General features: G+C 44.7%; 1 protein-coding gene across 5 annotated transcripts in view; it reads left to right on the forward strand.

Moving 5' to 3' along the window:
- MTUS1 (microtubule associated scaffold protein 1) overlaps positions 1 to 23,477 on the forward strand; it is a gene marked incomplete at its 5' end in the record, with an annotated part of 144,534 nt that overhangs the window by 95,011 nt on the left and 26,046 nt on the right. For 2 of the 5 annotated variants that reach the window (XR_013960191.1, XM_080661405.1), the window contains 3 exons: positions 780 to 1,261; positions 12,559 to 12,773; positions 21,031 to 21,097. Coding sequence is in view for 4 of the 5 variants with exons in the window: in XM_080661405.1 (XP_080517531.1) it covers positions 1,141 to 1,261; positions 12,559 to 12,773; positions 21,031 to 21,097 (403 nt within the window). Of the gene's footprint in view, positions 1 to 779; positions 1,262 to 12,558; positions 12,774 to 19,969; positions 20,024 to 21,030; positions 21,098 to 23,477 lie in introns of those variants that run through there. The other 3 variants (XM_080661403.1, XM_080661404.1, XM_080661406.1) reach the window with 2 other exon arrangements.

Genomic DNA, 23,477 nt, shown 5'->3' on the forward strand with positions numbered 1-23,477 from the left:
CCTTGAGTCCGCAGACAGATACTCTATCCACTGAGCCAAACCGGTTAGGGTGTGAATAACTAATTTTTTATTCCTCTGGAACTACTACATTATAGCTGCTAGAGAAATTGCATGAACCTTTTATTGTTGGTTCCGCGTGAGGTTCTCAGAACGTGAGTGTGAAAGTTGGCACTTGATGCCGAAACCGGTGTGGCTCAGTGGATAGAGCGTCGGCCTGCAGACTGAAAGGTCCCAGGTTCGATTCCGGTCAAGGGCATGTACCTTGGTTGCGGGCACGTCCCCAGTAGGGGGTAGTGCAGGAGGCAGCTGATCGATGTTTCTCTCTCATCGATGTTTCTAACTCTCTATCCCTCTCCCTTCCTCTCTGTAAAAAATCAATAAAATATATTTAAAAAAAAAAAAAAAAGAAAGTTGGCACTTGAACCTCTTATCAATCCGTCATTGCTATCGTAGACATTTTATTAAAAATCATAATAGGGAACATTTATTGCTTAGAGCCATTTTTAAAATTTTTTTATCCAGGGTGTCAGGGTTATACATAGGTTTGCATAGAAATAATCTGCAAACATTCCCAGTGTTATCAGTGTGAATGTAATAAAAAATGTTAAAACCAGAACGCAGATTACTTTAATGAAATCTTAATTTTTTCCCCCTAATTGCTAAGTAAGCACGAGGCACTGGAAGTAGTTAATGTCCCTGAACAACCGTCCAAGTGGTTCCAGACGCTGCGGCGTTATTGGCTGTTACATAAAGCTCCTGAGACCACCCACTTCCTCCCCCCTTTGCCATCTCTGATGAGAACCATAACAACCCCACAGGCATGTGCAGTGTGATGTAATTCACAGGCTGCTTCGCGCTGGGGCTGCCAAGAGGAGATTTTATTCCGAGGAAGAGCATTGTTTTGGCAACATCTGGGAGAGCAAAGGGAAGCCGGAAACAGTGGGACCGCTCTGGGGGTTTTTTCTATGTGTGTGTGTGTGTGTGTGTGCGTGTGCGGGCGCTGGAATGACATTTGCTATGTAGGCATGTTTTCTCTCACTGGGTCTCTTGGCCCCGAGGAGTGCCGAGTTTAAAAAGACAGTATGTGACCATCCGCGGGAGCTGTTTCTTGTGCGAACTCTTCCCACCTGCTCCGAAGACATGCTGTTGTCTCCCAAGTTCTCCCTATCCACCATCCACGTCCGCCTGACCGCCAAGGGGCTGCTGCGGAATCTGCGCCTCCCTTCGGGGTTCAGGAGAAGCTCTGTCACGTTCCACGCAGGTTTGTCCGGCATGGATTGCTCTGTGGTGACTGGTGCATGGGGGGGCACATGGATGGACGTGCCGATGTCTGCAGACAGTGCCCAGTGAGATAGATGAGTGGGGAGTGGGAAAGGAAGCTCTTTCTTTGAGAGCACTAGGCTTAATTTGTTTAAAAAAAAAAAAAAAAAGAAGAAGAAGCAGTTTTCTGATGTTCCAACACAGGCGCGTACGGCGCTGTTACTGTTTGCAAGCAGACGTGTGCTCGGTTTGTTTATTGAAAACAGAGTTGTTGCCTTGGAGCTCCCTGGCGTTTTTCTCGGATGCCAACCAAATCTGTGAAAATCAACGCCTGTCAACTGGCGTGTTACTTCCAGTGATTTTGGAAATAGGACGTGGGGTATATCAAGAAGAATATTTTTCTTTCCCGTAAAGGGTGAGATGAGATGAGAGGGTTTCTGTGTGTTTGCATTATGTCATTTCTCACGGAGATGGTGATGTTTAACAGACTACAAGATTTCCACATTCTAAACGTTTGTCTGAATTTAAACATCCCGATGGTTGTGGAGAGGCAGGTAACAAGCGAACCAGAAATTAAGTCCTCCAAGGTTCATAGTGGAAATGTTTGCAGTTGCAAAAGACCGCCTGTGATGTGTATGCTCGTATCGGCCTTTCATTTTCTGTGCCTCAGATAGAAATCGGTGCAGCGTGCATTTTAGGCATGTGGGAGCCTGTGTCACTCTGAGAGGATTCAGGAGCCTGACATCCCGGCCTCTTGTTCTAGAGGATAACTGCAGCCTTGGTAAATGAGGTTGATTTCGGACTGTAAAAACTAGAGTGCTGTGTATTGGATTTGGGCTGGTTAGTGTTCACTGTAAGGGGATTGTTTGGGGATGTAAATAGAAGCTATTTCCTTGTTTCATATGCCGGGCAGCCCCGTGTGTCTTGTTTTTCCTCTCTGTCCCTGGAGATTTCATTCAGCAACTGTCTCCCTGAGGCATCTTTCTTCTCTGTAGGATAATCTCATTTTTCCAGCACCACTTCCTCATGTTTCATAACTCCCCTTGACCTGCCGCCGGAGTCAGCCAGCCTTTCCCTCTCCATCTGGTCTGACAGCTTAAAGGTACCCGAGGCAGGTTTAGGAGGTAAACAGCGGCCGTGTTTCTCCCAGCCTAAATGTGATTGTCTTGTTTTCAACCTTAGAAAACAAAAAGGGCGCCCTGTATTTGTAAGAATTTGTGTGATCTAAAGTAGCTCCAAAAGCTTTTAATTTTAACTACAAAATATAACCCATACTCCAAGTTAAAAGGAAAACCAAACAGTACAGAAGGTTGTTCAATTCCAAGGGGGCCTCCTTTTTCACCGGGCCCTGCCCCCCTCCCGCAGGCAGCCACTCTCAGGGGGTGCCTTACAGCCCCTGGTAGCTTCTGATCATGTGGGAGCCTGGATGGCCCTTCACATCCTTCTTGGTTACACCGAAATGGACGCATACTATATATACTCTTCTATAGCTTGCTTTTGAGAGTTAATATGCCTTCGATTTTCACATGAACACATTTATTTATCTCACTCATGCTTCTTAATGGTCACACCCATCCCATTGTTGGGCGAGCCATGATTTATTTCTCCCGTCTTCCGTTAGTGAACGTTTTCGGGTGTGCGTGTCTTTTTGTGAAGCGTTAGCGTTCCAAGGCAGCTTAAGCAAAAGACACAAGGCTTTGATCACCAGAGTTTAACTAATAGGGTTCTTTCTGTTACATTTTATTTTCGGAACTTATATAAACCTATTTCGCAACATCCATCCGATTGCAGTCAGTTTTCAGAGCTGGAGTGCACCGCGAGGGGATCTGCTGGGTCTTATTTGCCGCCAAGAAGTCTGCGGCCCAGAGAAGTGAACCCAGCCTGTGGCAGAGATGGGACTAAAACCCGGGGCCTCGGTTTAGAATTTCTGGGTTATAGATTTTCCTGACTGTGAATTTTGCTTGAATTCTGTTAGATCCAGCGAATAGTAGTGACGAAAAAAAGAGTTTTGTGCGTGGAGAAGATTTTAAAATTATGTAAGGATGTAATTCTACTCACCCCCAGTAAGAATCTTTTGTGAGCTTTATCCGTATTACATACCTTTAAGGATGGAGAAATCTTCCAGTAGAATGCATAACGAAGACCTTGTGTCTTTTCTTGTCCGCGTGGCTGCAGGCAGTAGCTGTGTTTGTATTCTTACCAAGGGAAGCTGTGTTGGTTGCCCTAGTGCCAGTGGTGGGTGGTGACCTGGATTCCAGGAGCCCGGGGTTTGTGGCCTTGGTTCTGCTGGTCACCACATCAGAGACCTTGATCACATAACCATACAGGAAGTCCCTTTAACCTGAAATTCTGAGGATTTTCTGGCTATAGATTTAAAACTCCTTGGATGTATTACTGACACCTGAAAATTCATCGCATAGAAACAAATTCTCTCCTCTCTCAAGCTCAGTTAATATGCCTGATTTATTTATTTCTCTTTTGTGACACCATGTTTTTCCCTTGTCCTATCATTAAGTCTGTCCCCTTGGAATCCTTGTTCTTGGTCATTTGACCGTAACTAACCAGTTGCAAGAATCTAAGACTCTGTCGTAGGAAATCTCTTACTGTTTTTACCCTCCGCCACTCCTCTAGCTCAGGCTTTGCTATTAGGCTGAAGCATTGGAAATTACTCTTTTTACAAGTAAAAAATACGGACAGTTTCATATCCCCTAACCTAATACGTTGGGCTATTTGAAGGATTTTATATTTTTGGTTTTGGGCACCAGCCTTCCCCCTGCTTCTAAACTTTTTCACATTGCTGGATTCATTCATTCATTCATTCATTCATTTCATAAATAAATGCTTATTAGACGTGTATATGTGTCAGGTACAATGCTAGATGCTGCAAATAGAACCAGGACTGCATCACACGTGGCCCTGTCTCCACACAGCCCACAATTTAATGGAGACAGACAGGCGTAGAACATCAAGTAATCCCGATGGGGCATGGGTGAGGTGCCCAAGGGTGAGGGTGTCTTTATCCAGGTGGCCCAGACTGGGGGCATAGCCTGTGGAGAGAGAGGTGCCAGCGGTAAGGATGGTGCTCACAGGGACCCGGCGGGAACAGGCTCTTTCACTGAACCCTCACATGGCCTTGCGTGCTGTGCGTGTCCATGTGTTGTTACTGTGTGGCACCCGTTGACAAGAGTGTGTTGTTGGATCCAGCATGAAATTTCCTCTGTGAACAGGGGCAAAGAAAGAAAGAGAGAATTCCCCGGAGTTCTGAGTGATGTGCAGGGCGCCGGGCATGGGTGAAGCTGGCGGTGGGAGGTAAAGGCTGGCATCTCCTGAGGCCCAGACGTGGTTTCACCGGCCGCCCGAGTGCTGGCCTGGTCTCTGCCAAAGTGCTCGGCTTGGTCTGTTTCAGAATCTTGCCTGAAGGTAGCAGTTCCGATTTTATAATGAGTCAGTGAAGGAGAAATAGTTCTTGCCACCAGTTTGATTAGAATTCAGGTTTTCTGTGAAGCTGGAGAGAGCTATATTAATTATTCTGAAAAGTGCCATTTTGAGGAAATGCTCTCTTTGATGCAAGTGAAGTTACTTGCACTGAAAAATAGAGTTGGTTTTGCTGAGCTAGTGACCTTAAAAGTACATCAGTAGCCCAGCTGGCGTGGCTTAGTGTCAATTTAAGAACCAGGAGGTCACGATTCGATTCCCAGTCAGGGCATGTGCCCGGGTTGTGGGATCGATTTCTAGTAGGGGGCATGCAGGAGGCAGCCAATCAATGATTCTCTCTCATCATTGGTGTTTCTATCTCTCTCTCCCTCTCTCTATTTGAAATCAATTAAATATATATATATATATATATTTAAAAAGCATATCGAGGATTCTCTCCTCCTCTTCCTCCTCCTCTTCCTCCTCCTCCTCTCTAAAGTCAATGAGAACATATCCTTTGGTGAGGATTTTAAAAAAGGCAATTATTATAGCAAAAAGAAGAGATGTATATACAAATATATTGAGGAAGGGCGTGAGGACTATTAACGGAAAATATTTTCATTTACTTAAAGCTGCACTGAAGAGAACTATATTTTTGTTATCCTCACCTGAGGGTAATTTTTTAAAAATTGAGAGAGAGAGAGAGAGAGAGAGAGAGAGAGAGAGAGAGAGAAACAGAAACATCAATCAGTTGCCTCCCCTATTTCCCTGACAGGCTATGGAACCTGCACCCTAGGTGTATGCCCTGACCAGGAATTGAACCCGAAACCTTTTAGTGTACGGGACGCTCCAACCAACTGAGCCACCCAGCCAGAGTGAAGAGATCTATTCTGACTACTCTGATATTCTGTCAGAGTGAGGCAGAATGTGGATGCATGTGCTTAATTAGAATGAAAGGCATCCAGTTATGTTCTTTTGTTTGGTATTCATTTTTGAGACTGTCAAGTAGAATTGCTTTTAGCTGCAGTTTTTTAAGACAACTAAGAAGGTGCTTCTGTGTCTCACCTAAAAAGCAGCTCCGACATCGTTCAGTAGCTCAGCAACGTCAGGGTCAACTTCTCTGCTGCTTTCTTAGCACTTTCCTCATGATTGTTGCCTCATGATCTCACAATGGCTGCTCCAGGCAGGAAAAAGGAAATAGGGAAGGGGTGGTGCCATATCACTAAAGCTTACATCTCATTGGCTAAGTCTTGTCACATGGCTGTCTCTACCCACAAGGGACTCTGGGATATTGAGTGTCTGACTTCTCCACTCTCTATAGTACATGCAGGTATGAGAGGGTTAGAGCCTTATTGTAGTTTCTGCCACAGAAAAGGCAAAACAGTGATTTCTCAAAAGCTGATTATTAGCTGCTTATACGTAAGGGGAGTACATCATTTAATAGGCTGAATTTCGTGATAGACCTTATTGTTTTTTCTCTTTTACGACATGGAAGTTTTTTGGTAATGATTACCTATTTTGTAGTTATGTCAATTAAATGCTTTCAAGTCACTTTGTTGTTTGAACATAGAGATTAATATTTTGACCTCTTAAATGAATTAATTTTCAGGTTTAAAATAATACATTGAGAGAAAATGTTCTCAACTTTAGGTATGGCTTTTATATACTTAAAATGTGTTAACAAAAGATTAATGTTTTATTAGTAGAGTATTTATGGTAGGTATTCTATTCCTACATTGTTAAGTTTTATACAAATTTAAACCAATAATTGATAACATGAATAATGATTTCTTAACTATCTTGGTAAGGTCCAGGTTACTGTGGGTCACTGTTCATAGATACAACTAGACAGTATGTTAATAGTGTGTGTTAGGAGCAATATTCAGGTCAGTGGGAAATAAAGAGCTGATTGCTCCTCAGGAAAATGAGATGGCAGATGACTAAATTTGGAAAGTGCTATGGAGCAAGTGAGTTTAGAATAGACTCTCTTTGGAGAATAAAGAGCAGTGTTAGCGCATGACCCACACCTTCCTCACCCTGACCCACACCTTCCCCTGTCCCTGCCCTCACATTCTCAAGCGATAATCTACTCCTCTTCGTGTTATTTCCTAGCTGGAAACGTGTGACTCACCCCGGATTCCCTTGGTCCAGCTGGCCACTAATCCTCCTGTTTTGCCTCATAAACACATTTATGTTTTGCTGCCTGTTCTTACCGCCACTGACCCCTGAGTGTCTCTTGCTGGGCTCCCTCCTCACCATACCCCCTCAGAGTTTCTCCCACACGCCTCCAGTCTCCGGCTCAGCATTGTTCCGTGCCTCCTACCAGATGAAACCTTGAATGGCACGCGTGCTCTCGCCCCCATTTATGCTGCCAGCCACTTCATCTTGCTGTAGCACCAGGAGCACTGGCCTCCAGCGCCCCCAGGGCCTCCTGTACCTCTCTATGCCTTTGTATGTGCTGGCCTTCTCTGCTTATCTGTCTGCCAAGTGTGCAAATGTCCACCTGTCTGTAGAACCCTTTCTTGACAACCCCAGGTCATCTGCGCCCTCCCCACTCTGTGTACTCATTCTGCTATCTAATTATCAAACCATATTGTCTTTGTCGATGACCTATTTCTGTCTCTGCTGCAAAGAAGTTCCTTAAAAGCAAGGGCCACTTTGTTAAGGAAGACATCGGGTAGACACTTACTGGATGAAGTGTCATTTGGGCCATCGATTCGTAACTGGGCACTCCCTCTTATTTGAACACACATTCCCTAATAATTTGCACTTCAGTGCTTTGCTTTCATGGAATATCCCAGGGTAAACCCCACCATCTAATGCTGAGGAAATACTGACCGGAAGGACTTGTGTAGAGATAGGTGATTCTACTAAGGTTTATAGATACATAGGTTCAAATTAAGGCAGAGAGAAGGGAAGTGGTTGTGTCTCCAAGGTGCGGGTAGAAAGTTAGAGAATGCTCGCTAGCCCATTAGTTCATTACCTACATTTTATTCACCCACAACATTTGTTTTCAATGCGGTATCCGGTAGAAAGCACAGACCACCTAATGCCTCACTCACATTCAGATAGGTGGGTGTGTGCGAGTCGAACAGGAAGACATTAACACTAGGGAAAATCAGTTCAGCAGAGACCCTTGGCGTCTTCAGGCTTCCCTGTACATCACCAACCTCTTCTACGTGCCTCCCTTGCTCCCCAGGACCCCAGGGAAGGTCTGCCTGACCACAGAAAACCATCACGGTAGATTTTGATAAATATTTGGCGAGGGAATGAGTAGATCAGTGAGTCTACAAAACACTAGGCCACAGTGTTTTGTAGACTCACTGTGAGTTGAGTTGTGTGTTTCATGGACGCCAAGGCACTCTCCTGGAAGGTCTTGTCTTGAAGTCAGTTTTAATATTTAGAAATCCAGGAGATTCTTTAAATGGCTTGTTTGGCCTTAGGATGGATGTGTCCTCAGCAGCTAGTATGTGATGATGGTTAGTCCATGTCCCTCAAAAATGGTGTTTAGTCTTGAGATGGGGATCTATTATGTTTGAGTGACTTGAGCCTGGAAAAAAAATGGTTCTGTTTCTCATTGCCTGCTACTTTAAGAAGATGATAAATAAGGTCATTAGACTAGTTTTAACTTTTATTAAATTTGAGGTTTCTGAGGAGAAAGAATAAAGATAGCAAGCAGTGTCATCCAGCTATTTTTCAAGTAAATATCTTTGATGCAGGATTTTGTTTTCCTGATGGAGGTTTCGGTTTCATTAGAATGAATCCTGGGAAGATGGGCTGGGACACGATAGTGGTAATTATCTTGTTGATAATTATCTTGTTGAGAGACATCTGAATCTATGTAGAAGTTAGCGTTTACTTTGAAAGCTTCAGGTTAAATTGATCCTTTGAAATCAGAACATATCCTGTTAACAGGTATAATAGAATATTTTTATGCCTTTAAATACAGCTCTTATTGTCAAAGAGGTAATATGCTAATAAATGGAATGTAAGGGCAAAGTTTGGTTCACATTTTGCTCATTTCCTGTACATGATGAAATCCTGTGGGATTTAAGGGAAACTGTTTGTGTTAGCAGTGTGAAATACCCCATGTTTGAGCACTGGGGCTTTGAGCATCACGGGAGATTTTTGCATCATCTCTGATCTTCAGTTGAGTCAGGAGTGAGGAGGGTGAGAAGGATGCTCAAACTGGGTCATCTGCTACCATGTGGTACAATTTTGTCCTTAGGGAGCTCAGTGTTTGGAGCGGAAGATTGAGGCCACAACTTGCTTGGATAATATGTCTCTTTTCTTTTCTCCTTAAATGTAAATCTATTCTGAGTAGTCATATACAATAAAACTCACGTTATTTAGAATCCTGTCTAGATTCTCCAAGGAAGAAACACAGATTGACTATGTTTTCTCCATAGCTAAGTGTTAAACAAAGATTTTAAGTGCTCAGAATTAATTTTAACCATCTTTTAAACAAATAATACTACTTGTTCATTTTGAATAGGTAATATTTACCCCATGGTTAAAAAGTATGAAAAATGCGTTAGAATGCCTTGTATCTGTCTGGTTCCCGTTCTCTTCTTGGGGAAAAGCAAACATTGTTAGTACTTTTATGTGTATTATGCAATAGCTTTGTTATGCCTTTATAAGAAGAAAATAAAATGTGGTCTTATATTCCCATCTTTATACAATAGGGCATATTATCTACATTGTTCCTTAGTATGTTTTTTTGTTTTTTTTTCATTTACCACAAGAGTTCTTAGTTCTATGTCACAGCTGCGGTGTTCCACTATATAAAAGTACTGTGATTTTTTAACCAATCCTCTACTTATGGACATTCGGGTTGTTTCTTCACCCTTTTCTTTGCCAACAAGTTTGCAGTGCAAACCGCTCTAGAAATGTTATTTTTCTCCCTTGTAGGATTCATAAACAGGATAAATTCTGGCTTCCCAGCTATGAATCCAATAGTTTGTGCTAGGGTGTGTTAGAGAAGGATTCTCACCAAGCTTTTATGTCTTCCAACATCAACTTGAGTAAATGAAATTATGCAGACAGACGTGACCAGATCGTTTTAAATGCTTGGATGAGGTTCTCAGGTAGCATTTAGCACTGCCGCATGATGGACAGATCTGAGGATTTTGATCACTTCCCGAGGCAGAGCAGTGTCTGAGTTCCAGGCGTGATGCTTGGGTTTTCATGGCTGGCCTCTCAGGAGCCCATGCTGATGAATGGGCTTCCCCCACTCTTGAAATTCCAGTTCTCAGGCCACTCAGGAAGCTGGAGGGAAAAAGAGGCTGGTGTACTGGTAAGGACAGCTTGGGTTTTACTGAAGCAGCCTCGTTCCCTCCCCTACTTCTCCAGCAAATACTTTCAATGCAGTTGTAAGTTAAAATTTAAAAACTTGATAATACAGTGGGGGAAAAAAGTAGTTCACAAAGGAGCCAAACATAAATTCTTAACTGTGGCCTGACTTTGGTATAAGAGATAATTTGCAGGAAAATATAAAAGTTGGTGCTATAAAGATAGTACCCGAATTCTGAACCTCAGCGTGAAAAACAATGTTTAATATGCTAATTTACATTTAATTAAATATATTTTCTTATGAAAAAACTTACTAAAACTTACCGTTGAACACTAAAATTCATCTGAAAGACTAAGTAGATGAGAATACTTAAAGAATGTTTCCTCTAAAACTGTTAAAATGAAAGATTTACCACTCAGATTTTGTAAATAATTATAACCGTACAGTTTTTAAACTTTGATATTGTGTTAAATTATAAAAGTGATTAGCATATAAATTGTGGAAAGAAAATCAAACATTGTTAAGGCTTCAAGAAATGATGAATTTAAAGCAATGTATCAATAAATAAATGAATATTTCAATAAGTATTGGTAGGACATACAGCAATGATACCAACCAGGAGCATGGGCGTATATCTACATATGTTGCAGTAAATTCTGGGTGGTCAAAGAGTTAAAAGTGTTTATTGCTGTCCTGTTTTGTTGGTGTTGTTGTCTTGTTTTTGGTTTTGTATAAAATATAAAAATCACTGTATGAAACAGATGTTTATATGTAAGTTCATTGAAATGAAGAGTTCTCAGATAATGGGCTTGAATGTGTTAAAGTAACATCTTATCAAGATTATTGCATACATATTTGTTTTAGTTATGACATATATTACATTTCCATCCCATATTCACTTTCCAAAATGTGTGGGAATAGTAGAGACCTGACTGGAGGCCTAGGTCCTGACCTTGAGTCTGTTCCATAGAAGCTGCCTGTCCACACCTGGGCAAGGCTCGCATCTCTGAATATCACCTTCCCTACCCAGGTGACTGGGAGAATGGGAAGAGAGGAAAGTGAGACACTCTATGATCAGTAAAACATTATTAATTATTATTATATGTATAGGGAAAGTAAAATTTCTAACAACATTTTAGGAAATGAAATAAAGGAATATGAAGCTCGGATATTTTGACATAATTAAAAAAATATTTTTCATTAATATAGTGACTTGATAAAGTTGTTCTTCCTTCAGGATTTTAATATTATGACTATTAACTCAGTTACTTTCTCTGTCTGGGGAATTGGCAATTATTGACAGACTAATAAAGAATCCTGGAGAAACACTTTCCCCCTCCTTTCAATTAATTTGAAAACATAACAGATATCTTAGTCATTTTAGAACTGAGATTTATCAAGCATGAGTACAGATACGAGTTGTTTAACTATGGAAAGCAGCCATAGAAAATGAACGCCCTTTTTTTTGTTTTTGGCCATTGGTTCTTGGATCACGAATACTGAGGTTTCTTTGTTTATTTTCCTCCAAGTAATTACTGTAATTTTCTTTCCCCTGAAAAATTAGAGAAAATAATTAGTTTATAAAATTGCTGTGGTTACCACAGAATGTGGATGCCATAGCCAATGCCTGTGAGAACAAGGAAACGCATGGGTTTTTTACATTTTCTGGTAGCTTCTTATTTTTTAGATTTAGATTTGTTTTGAGTATGTGGCCTACTTGTCTCAAGAAGCTAAACAGCTTGTCTCCTGCTTTCCCGATCTGTTTGATATTTAAAGTGACTGAGGCATTTGGAATATGGCTCCTAAACAGAACAGGTTTTCCTTTAAAATAGAGAAGAGTAATTCCCAGGGCACCGTGGCACAGAAAGTGAGTAATCACTCCGGCATGGCGAGTATTAACATGTGCTTTTAAAAGAGATGTTTATAGCTATTACTACTAGTTGGAAGGGGAAAAACCAGCCAAGCTTGTATTTGATAGAAAATGAAATAGTACAGTCAAGAGTCTAGTACTCTTAACAGTGAATTTAAAGATAAGGGACAAAATGTGAGTAGATTTTAAATATACATGATGATTCTTTAGAGACTAGGGAGTGACTCGTCTGCAGTATAAATCTTTGTAATGACCAGGCCAGCAGCAGGGAAAGGGTGGAAGATCGTAAAAGATGTGTAGGAGGAGGGAAAGGCATTTAAAGTCCAATAATTTGTGTTTTTCTTTCAGCATATGTGACCAGAATATAGAGTCAGGCTAACAGTGACAGTCAGGTTTCTGTACCAGTGTACCTAGGAAATCAGAAGCTATGAAATCAACATGATTTTGCACACAGTTTTTCTGCTTCTGGATTGTTTCATGTAGATAACTTCTCTGCCCCATAGAGAGCTTTTAAAGTCACAATGAAAGCCATTGTCTGTGTTCATGAATACCAAACATCTAGATATGTGATTAATTCCAGTCCTCATTCATATGCTTTCCTTCAGTAAACACAACTTAAATGCATTTCTGTGGCTTCTCTCGTTGTATCTGAATGCATATGGTGCTTATTCTAGAAATCACAATCGTATATGTCACTACCTCTTATTAATTCCTTTTGCAGTTGAAAACGGCAGACAAAAGACTCCCAGAAGTTTATGTATCCAAACTCAGACGTCTCCAGATGTGCTCTCCTCTGAGAAAACACTTGAGTTGGCTCAGTATAAAACAAAAGCGGAGAACCAGAGTCGGTTTATCCTGCACCTTAAGCAGCTTGTGTCCTGCGGGAATGCCAAGTTTGAAGCATTAACAGTTGTGATTCAGCACCTCCTGTCTGAGGTAAGGATATGTGCCCCCCCCCCCGCCCCCGCAGGCAGTCTTTTCTCCTGAAGTGGGGGACCAGGATGGCAGGGGGGTGTGGGGGGAGAAGGGGAGCAGTGTTCATGGGTTGTTTTGTGAAAATTTTTACATTGATGGTTGGTAAAATCAGATATAATTCACCCAATTATGCTTTTGCCACTCACTTGATACCCAAGTCACTCTTTAGAAATTGGGGGTGAAACATTTCTTCTCTAGATAGTCTCGTAGACCAACAATCGATCGTGAAAAGATATTTGCCTGTGATACGCCTGTGCACCTCCAGACTATACAGTAAACCCTTGATTTTGTGGACCTCGATTTAACAGACTTTGGATCAAACAGAAAAATTTCCAGCCCGCATATCATATGTGAAAATTAGTACTGTGTTAATGTTTTTAAAATTTATCTTTATTTTTGAAGTATTAGAGATGTCCTTCCTTTTTCCCCCATTGACCTGCTCCACCTGCATCCAACTTCACCACATTATTGTCTGTGTCCATGGGTTATGCATATATGCATATAAGTTCTTTGGTTAACCTCTCCCTCCCCACACACCCATCCCTGCCTTCCCTCAGATTCAAACTGTTAATTTTAAAATGCTTTAACCAAGATTTGCTTATAATTAAATTAACATTTTTATGTCTTTGTTATATTTTTATTGTTATTAATTCACTGTTGTTATTATTTTTTAAATATATTTTTATTGATTTCAGAGGAAGGGAAAGGGAGAGAGAGATAGAAACATCAATGTTGAAAGAGAATCATCAATCGGCTGCCTCCTGCATGCCCCACACTGGGATCGAGCCCACAACCCAGGCATGTGCCCTGACCTGGAATCGAACCGTGACTGTGGTTCATCGGTTGACACTCAACACTGTCGGGCAATTCACTGTTATTTTTTAAAAACTTTAGCAAATAGGCCATATGTTGAAAAAAATACTGTAGTAATTTCACCAACATAAGTAAATATTACGTATCTACAACTATATGTACATATTTAAATCCAACAGTCACCACTCGTAAACAATGTTCCGTGAGTGATTAGCACACGATCACACTCCATCTCGAGTAATTGGTTCTTTTGTCTCATGGCTTGACTTTCTGCAGCCATCTTTATTTATTTATTTATTTATTTATTTATTTATTTATTTATTTATTTATTTCAGAGAGGAAGGGAGAGGGAGAAAGAGATAGAAACATCAATGATGAGAGAGAATCATCAATCGGTTGCCTTGTGCACACCCCCTTCTAGGTTTGGAGCCTGAAACCCAGGCATATGTCCTGACCAGGAATCGAACCATGGCCTCCTGATTCATGAGGCCATGCTCAAACACTGAGCCACAGCAGTTTTTTCCCCCTCTCTTTATTTATTAAGGTATTACATATGTGTCTTTATCCCCCCATTGCCTCCTCCCCTCCCCCGCTCATGCCCTTGAGCCACAGCAGTTTTTTTCCCCCTCTCTTTATTGATTAAGGTATTACATATGTGTCCTTATCCCCCATGCCTCCCCCCTTCCCCCCGCTCATGCCCTCGAGCCACGGCACTTTTAACACAGGCTGGCTGAATGTTCCCACATGGGCCAAGTGGTGCCCAGCTATGTGCATTTGTGTACTCTCCGTGGCTGGTGAATGCACACATTTACTAGAATTAATTCAGTGTAAATTTAAAAGTACAGCCTGGCCAGTGTGGCTAAGTGGTTGAGCATTGACCTATGTGCCGGTTCAGTTCCCAGTTAGGACACATGCCTGGGTTGCAGGTTCCATGCCCAGTCCAGTCTGGGCGAGTGCGGGAGGCAATCAATCCATGTGTCTCTCCCACATCGATGTTTCCCTTTCTCTCTTTCTCTCTCTCTCTCTATCTCTCTCTCTCTCTCTCTCTCTCTTCCCCTCCTCTCTCCCTCTCCCTCTCCCTTTCCGTCTCCCTCTCTCTCCCTCCCTCCCTCTCTCTCTCTCCCTCTCTCTCTCTCTCTCTCTCTCTCTCTCTCTCTCTCTCTCTCTCTCCCCCCCCCTCTCCCTCTCCCTCTCCCTTTCCCTCTCCCTCTCTCTCCCTCCCTCCCTCTCTCTCTCCCTCTCTCTCTCCCCTACCCCCTCCTCCCTCCCTTCCACTCCCTTTAAAAAATCAATGGGGAAAACATGTCCTCCAGTGAGAATTATCAAAAGGAAGAAAGAAAGGAAGGGAGAGAGGGAGGGAGGGAAGAAGGAAGGAAGGAAGGACAGACATTGATGCTAGAGCTGTTAAGAAATTTGACAATGCTCAGACAGCTAGTAAGAGGAGGATCAAGACTTGAACTCACATCTAGGACACTTTGAACTGAAAAGCCCCTATGAATATCCCTGTGTGCTTTTCATCCTTTGTTCAAATGCCATTACTGGGCTACTACTGCCTTTCCCACTAACAAGCACATGTTCAGATCTTTCTTATAGTGGCATCCCGTCACCACCTGCATTTAACTTACATTACATTTGGCAGGTTCCTTGGGTAGACAGCCAAAGTGAAAAGTGCAAATTAAATAGGTCAGGCAGTTCTGTGTTCCATGCCCCTCAGGAAGCAGAGGACAGGAGTCAGCTCTTCCTTCAGCTGTATTCTCAGTCCCTAAACACCCGGTGGGCATGAACCTTCCACAGTCTGTGTGATCCTGGTGTTTAAAGATACTTTCTTCCCAGCCATGGCCGCCGGTGTGGCTCAGTTGATTGAAATCATCCAGTGCACCGAAAGGTTGCCAGTTCGATTCCTGGTCAGGGCACGTGCCCGGGTAGTAGGCTCAATTCCCAATGGGGAGGGGGGTGCGTGAGGCAGCTGACTGATGTTGTGCACTCACATTAATGTTTCTCTCTCTCTCTCCCCCCCTCTACCTTCCTTCCTCTCTCTCTAAAAATCAATTTAAAAATCTTAAACACACACACACCATACTTTCTTCCCATATGACCTGGCTCCTAAACACAAGCCAAAGACACATTGTCGGGTGTTCAGTTGGAGAAAGCAATTCCCACACGGGAGGATAACCTCACAGGATGGGGCATGCTGAGAGAGGCTTTGCCAGTCTTGATAGGGTAAATAGGGGCCAGCTGGGAGGAGGGACTGTGGGAGGTTGGCTGGCCGTGGGCGGTTGGCTGTGGGAACACACTGACCACCAGGGGGCAGCTCCTGCATTGAGTGTCTGCCCCCTGGTGGTCAGTGCATGTCATAGCTTAGGCTTTTATATATAGAGATTAGAGGCTTGATCCATGAAGATTTGTGCAAGAGTGGGCCTTCCTTCCCCTGGCTGCCGGCACCGCCTTCGCTCCGGCCGGAGCCGCCTTTCTGCCTTTGCTCTGCCCAGAGCCACCTTTCTGCCTTCCCACACTGCCCAGAGGCCCAGAGCAGCTAGGGTGGTGCGGAACGCCTGCGTTGTCGCCATGGCGATGACGCAAGTGTCCTGGCCCTGGCCGCTCGGTGTCTGTGTATGCAAATTAACCCACCATCTTTGTTGGGTTAATTTGCATACTCCTGATTGGCTGGTGAGCATCAAGAAGGTACGGTCAATTTGCATCTTTCTCTTTTATTAGTGTAGATTAGCAAATATTTACTGATTGCCTTATGTGTGCAGGGCACTGTTATAAAACAGTTGGGAAGGAAAGACATAACCAGGGGGAAAGTTAAGCAATTTCTTCAAAACGATTTTCTCTTAACCCTCCATTACAGAAGTGATTGATTGATTGATTGATTGATATGTCCGACATGTTCATATAGATCTTGTAGATGTAGATTGATTTGTATATGCATGTATATCTTGTTATTGCTAATTTTTTTCTAATTGGTTTTGGAGCTTTAGATTATGGGTAAAAATTACTGATTAGAGGGCGTACTGGAACATTAACTTATCTTTTCGTTGCAAGTCTATTTAATAACTGCAACTTTCCCACTTTAGTGGCAGACAAAATTCAATACATACTGGAAGTTCTAAGAAATGTCTCATGTATCTGGAAACTAATACCACATTTTCTCTTTCTCAAAAGGGACACAGTAGGGTTTTAGTTCTAATTCTCGCTTTGCCCTTGCATAGTTGTACAGCATTCTGTGCAGACTGCCCCAGGGGAGGGCAGTGTTGGTAGTAATCCCAATTTCTTCATAAAAGGGTCTGTGGATGAGTTTCTAGGTAAGCCTGAGCAGGATGGAGGTCACCCCCCAAACCTCTCACCGATTATCCAGTGTGCCTCCAATCTATTTTTGCAGGAGGAATCTAACATAAAGTAGCACCTAAACAAAGGTGCATTTTGAGTGACACCAGCAGTCTACTATAAATAAAATAGTCTCTGAACAAAAAACATAATGGACACGATTGTGTGGGCACTGGGAAGGAGGTGGGGCATTGCCCGCATCTTGTCCATCTGACGTGGCCCTTTCCTGCAATCCCCCAAGCTGCGCATGCTCTTCGACAGCCAGCAAATTCTGGCCTGCTGATGGGATGCCGGCCAGACGCTAAGTGCCTGTGGCCCAGGACGTCCTAATTAAATTGTGGTGAATCCATTTTTTTCTTGGAGCACTTCATATATTTAATGTATGAGTATAAAAGCATTTTTCTATCTGGAGTCCCACCGCCCTCTTTTTTTCACATTGGGTGGAATTCTGCATGTTATATGCTACACAGGGAATGAAATAAACTTGTTATCTGGACTGTAATGACTTTATGATCTAAGACAGGAACACTGATATGGGAGCAGCTGAATCAGAAGAAATAGGCAATCAGTATCTGAGTGACAAAATACATTTTGTCATCTAGAAGTAAAGGGTAACGTATCTTAAAGGGCAAGCTACCAGGAAGAGTTGAGCAGAAACTAACAGTATGAGACTGTTACAGTGGGGGCTCTGTGGCCAGCATTTAGGCTGTGGCTTTAAGAGGATCATTGGTTTTTCCATTGTCCTGTACTGCTTCCTCTCCGATGAGGTCATCTGCTTTGAGACATGATAAGAGAATTGGGCCTGGACATTTTAGTTCTATCTACGTGCCAACCTTCTCGAAGGCAGGGACCATGTCTTAAATTTCTCTCGTATTTTTTCCCAGCATCTGGACTGGTGCTTGGTCAGTTGATATTGAGTAATAATTTTCCAACCAACTCAGAAGGATAAATGTGCTGTCTAGGCATTTGGGGAAGAGGGAGGGTGTCTGTGAGTGACATGTAGCCTTCTCCAAAAGTTTGCATAAGGGCCCAGGTGAAGCAGACCAGGCATTCCCGAGTGTGTAGGTGGGACATGCGTGGCTAGCGTGCCTTGGACAGGGGAGTCAGGAGTCTAAAGAGCAGTTGCATGATTGAGGTTCGTGGAATTGGGGTGATGTTTATTTTTTTATGTAAATCAGTGGAAGACTCGGGTGTTCAGATGTGCAGGGAATGTGGGATAATGTAGCAGCCCTCTGCAAGGTAGTGTGGAGGGATGCTTCCGACAGCCCCGGGCGGGTTGGCGAGGATCAGGACGAGGGTGGAGGTAGTTCTACTAGGAGAGAGCAATCCAAGACACACCAGGAAGGAAAAACTGACTCGGGCACACCCAGGTAGACAAAGAAGAGTCAAGATGACCTCACGGTTTTCCTGTTCCTGTTCCTGGGGTTGACAGAGGTTGGAAGGTATCCATGGCTCTGGGCACGGAGGGCAGGAAGGTAGGGTGCGGTAGAGTTGGGAGAGACGGCCCATGCTACTGAAACTCCCTGTCCCCAAAGGCCCTTTAATCAGCAAAACGATCACCTGGGATAGATCGGTGATAGGATGTACAAGTTTTCACAAAGTGACTGCTGGAAATTACATACCAACTTAATTTTTTTATGGAGGTTTGAAAAGTGGTGGAACTTCCTTTCTATTGGCAATCAGGGCACCCTCGGAAGAAGTGAATTATAAGCCAGTTGACTGAATGTGCTGCAGGATTGCTTGCGTCTGGTGAAGCTGTCTTCTGATTTTCTTATCGCTTGAGTGACAAAACTTGCCGATACGATACTTGAACAAGATTACTAAGCAAACAAAGTTTAGGCTTCACTAGAAGGTATGAGATTAAGAGAAGTATGTAGTGTATGTATTTTTCAATTTTCTTCTAATTTTCTTCAGGTTGGTTTTCCACAAACTTCAATTTCTACATTAGAAAACCCATTACTTGTTGATTTAAAATATATATGTATAATTGTATTGATTTCAGAGAGGAAGGGAGAGGGAGAGAGAGATAGAAACATCAATGATGAGAGAGAGAATCATTGAGTGGCTGCCTCCTGCATGCCCCCTGGGGATCGAGTCCATAAAATGGGCATGTGCCCTTGACCAGAATCGGACCCGTTAGTCCACAGGCTGACGCTCTACCCACTGAGCCAAACCAGCTAGGGCTACTTGTTGATTTTTAAAACCTGGACTAACTAATCTGTGATTTCAGAACAGCTCAGGGCTGCGTTTTAAAAATCAAGCACTCAATACCATCGAGGCCAAAACGACTCAGTGAGGAAGCGTTTCTTAAATTTCACTGTTAAATATCCAAATGACAGTGCTGCTGTGTTGGTAACTCCAGCTCTCAAATCAGAATTTCACACTTTTTTCTTAAAACACCAGAGGACCGTGTTCTAAGCATTCAAATGAAATCTTGCGGAAAACAGCATTTGTTGTAGAAGGGCATTTTATATTCCAAGTCACAACACACACACACGCTTTCGTGGTTGTTCACCCTAGTTCATCGGCTCGTTCACATACAGGCATCAGAGACCAAGTTTCCCTCTCCCATTAGTCAGTGTGACCGTCTAAGGACCTCAATTAGGGAGGGGCATAACAGGGCTCACACATCTAAGAATCACTCCATTATCCATGCAGAGAAGGTCTGTCTTTCCCCTGCACCAGCGGAGATTTAAGTAAGTGCCCATCGATCAGTCTGACGTCTGGCTCTCGTTTTCCATAAATGAAGGGCTGTGGCTTTAAGTGATCGCAGGCTGCCTGTGCCAAAGGCACTCGCTGCAGCATCAGCCTGTGTGCGGAGAGGCGAGGCGGCAGAGGCAGACGCTAACCTGCAGGACGAGAAGTAAGGCTAACCCAGGACCAAAGGCCCGCCTCCCGGTAGAGCTGCCTCCCGGTAGAGCTGCAGATGTAGACAGACCGGCTGGTGGGTGGCGTGGCCACCTGTGCGCTTCGGGGCAGTGCAGGGGGCGGGGGGGATTGGAGACAGAAGCTGGAAAATGGGCTGCTCCGGCAGCAAAATGTGCCTCTATTCTCCATGTGCAGCGACAAGGGTAATTAGTATTTGTTTCTAGTGCTTTTCTGGAGGAGTGGCAGGGACTAAGGCAGAGGTCTGTGGAATGAGGGGGAAATGCTTTAACTGACAAGCGACTCCCGCCTGCAAAGGCCGGTCTCGTGATCTCTGCAACACTGTGATCAAGATGGGGTGGTGGGGGGGCTCCCCTTGGCTGCTCCTCGGGGGGCATTTTCAGGGAGCTGTGACTTCCGCCTTTTCCTCCCTCCCACCCTGGGTTTGGGGCTCTGCCTGATAAGAAACGGTATCTAATTGCTGTATCTGTGTGAGCGTGTGTGCATGTGTGATGGCTGTGAGTTGCTGTCACTGGGAAATTCTTTTTTTTTTGCAAGATTGAAAATTGCTTTGTTGCTACCAAGACAGCTGCCTGCTCTTCTTTGATTCATTTCTGTAGCTTCTACTTAAGAATTGTAGCTGATTCAGAATATTGTCATCTTCAGAAAACAATGCGTCTTGCTGAGTCAAATCAGTTTAATTTTTGTCTTTCCTAAAGGATTATGTTTTCGCCGCAGCTTTATAACAAACTTTGTGTCTTCCTTTTAGAAGTAAAGGGCTGTGACAACTTCTCTTATTAGTATTTGCAGCTATAGGACAAAGTGCGCACAAGCGCCGATGCTGGGAACATTAAATATTTATCTAGAACTGATTAGGTCTGGCTTGCCCTTGGAGGAGGAGACTGCATCACACCTTCAGCACAGCGCGCATCCGCGGAAAGGCTGTGCTCTGAGCGCGCTCCGAGTAAACATTCTCAGCGCCTCCCGTGAGAGTGGCACGAGGCCCTGAGAAAATACACCTACGTCTTTGGGGAACTCGGATTTCCTTCACCCGGAGGGACAGCTGTGTTTCTGAACAGCGCCCACTGTTAGCCTAAATGATTCACATCTTGGCCTCTCGATGCCGAGTCTCGTCTTTCTGGTGATAACAAATGTGCGCCTCACTGAAAGGGACCCCCGACACCCGGAGTAACCTGATGTTTGTCTTCCGCAGCGGGAGGAAGCTCTGAAACAGCGCAAAACCCTGTCGCAAGAACTCGTGAGCCTCCGGGGAGAGCTGGGTAAGAGCTTTTCTTCTTGTTGAGCGTTACGGGGCGAGGGGCAGACTGGCCAGTTTGGTCTGCCCGTCTGCGTTGCGGCTGGAGGTGCCGGCTGGCAGCTGGTAGCTGCCCCCTCTGGCATCGCTGTGCAAACACTTACCATCGGCATTTCTTCTGAATCTTGGCAGCTTGACCGGCAGCTCACAGAATTCCTGGCACTGATCTGACGAAGCCTAGCAGAGCTTCTGATGACCAAAGCATGCCTCTTCCCAAAGACAGGGACAGACGCTTTTTTGTAACCCTGAGGGCTCCTGTTCAGTCATTCCGTCACATTATTTTCGGAACCACTTTTCACACTGAAGGGTGGTGAGAAAATCCCCTCTCTCATAACGGTGCTTGCGTCACGCTTGCCGGGGAATGGGCGTGGGGGGTGAGTATAAAGTGAGAAGGGTGCTGCCTGTCTGGAGAAGGCTTCTTTCTGTGCTGATCTTCCCGTTTGATGGGGCTGATGGTGAATCGGGACCTGGTTCTACGGGCAGCCATGTGCCTCTGAGGCCTGGCACGCTCGCCACCCAGGTCCGCTGTTCCAGGCTGGCCTCTGTTTCAGTTCTGGTCCCTCCTGGAAGAGTCCTCGGGGTTGGGGTGCGTGCAGCTGACAGACAATACTGCCTCCCCTACCCCAGCCACCGGGTGGGAGTGAGCTGCTGCCTCGGGGTCCCCTGTGTGCTGTGGGCACCTCTGCCCCAGAGAGTCCACTTTCTGCTGTAGCTTCAGCCAGGCCCGGGGATGTTCACTGAGAGGCGAGTTCCTCGCCCTTTGCAGTTTTCTGCATGTGCTGGCGTCGCCACATAAAGTGCGTGTAGGTATGTGTATACATCATGCAGAGGCAACGGCCAGAGCAGAACTGTGTTCATCCAGTTCCGGGAGAAACTGCTCATTTTTCTTGGGGTGAGACCAGAGGTGAAACACCGTCAGCATGATGTGCTGGACTCGAACACCCCTGTCTCCCCAGGCGAAGCTCAGGTGGCTGTAGTGTGGGCTCAAGACCTCGCTGCGTGCCTCGTCCCTGCTCACTGCTGCCTGCGCTGCAACGCCAGGCTCCTGATCCTAATAGCTGGCCGGGGCGTCCTCCGCTCCTGCCCTCATGGCGGGCTGTGGAAATGAAGGGCTCTGTATGGAAACGCAATGTTTAGACAGATGGCACTTCAGGACCCCAAAGACCTGAGAGTTCTAGGGGAACAGATCCCGAAAAGCTCAGCTGAGAACCAGCTCCGAGAGACTTCAGGCTCTCTGCCTGTGACTTACTGGGCTTCTGCGCTTCTGGTCACCCACATGCCCAGCCTCGGGTGCTCTTCGCTGGGCCTGAGGTAATGTAAGGGCTGTAGAGGCAGATCAGGCCAGAGGCCCTATTTGTGTGTTTCATTCACTATAACCCAGTGGCGGGGAGATGAGCCTCCTCGCTGGCTCATGTTTCAGCGTCTCCCAAGACGGGACAGGAGACGGAACACTGCTCTCATTCACTCGGCCTGAATGGGGCACCCTCTCTGCCCCTTTAGTGGAGAGCACAGTTAATGATTTGAATGGGGACCCAGGGCCTCAGCCTGACAGGAAGTGGCCCTCACAGGCGGTACCCACTCTCAGCTTTCCGCCTGTGAAAAGGGAGCGTGCCCTGGTGTCCTTTCCTGCTGTTATCACAGTGTCGGGATGCAGCGGTTGGCCCGTCCCTATCATTCGGTCACCCAAGGCCAGACTCGGAGAATGTCACTGAGGCTATTGAATCAGGTTGGACTGCTCAGGTAACAGCGTGAAGTATTTGGGGAAGGGCTTTTGATTCTGTGAGGGGGCAGAATAGAAGCCTTCAGCTAGTTCTGATGAAGCAGGCAGGAAGGATACTCTCAAAGCTGCCAGTCTGCGTGTCTGTAGTGTGAACTGAGAAAGAAACAGGTCCCCACGGTGAAGTTGAAAGCTCAGTTTTAAAATTGGAGGCAGTGGGGCGAAGTGGTTAGACTGTCCAGGTCCAACTCCTGGGTAGCTGGGAGGCCTGGGGCAAATCACATGATATGTCTTCTGTCCCGTTTCATCCCCTGTGAAAGGCCTGTCCCAGTTGTCTGCCTCAAGGGTGGTCATGAGGATTACACGTGGGAACACGCTGTCAAATATTTAGCAGCAAGTGCTAACTGCTAGTAGACATGTAGCAGGTGTTAAGATGTATGCAGTTTGCAGCTGTGCAGTAATGAACCGTATATGCTGTTGTGTGACATCATAGACTGCACTGGAGAAAGGAATATTAATTAGGCAAAATATTAAGAGACCCCCCAGGACACGCTGTTTTTCTTTTCACACTCGAAAGGAAGTGGGACGTGATCGATCCCTGCCTGATACAGTAGAAGTGCTTGGGGTG

Source organism: Plecotus auritus (assembly GCF_963455305.1).
Source record: "Plecotus auritus genome assembly, chromosome: 3".
NCBI classification, from domain to species: Eukaryota; Metazoa; Chordata; class Mammalia; order Chiroptera; family Vespertilionidae; genus Plecotus; species Plecotus auritus.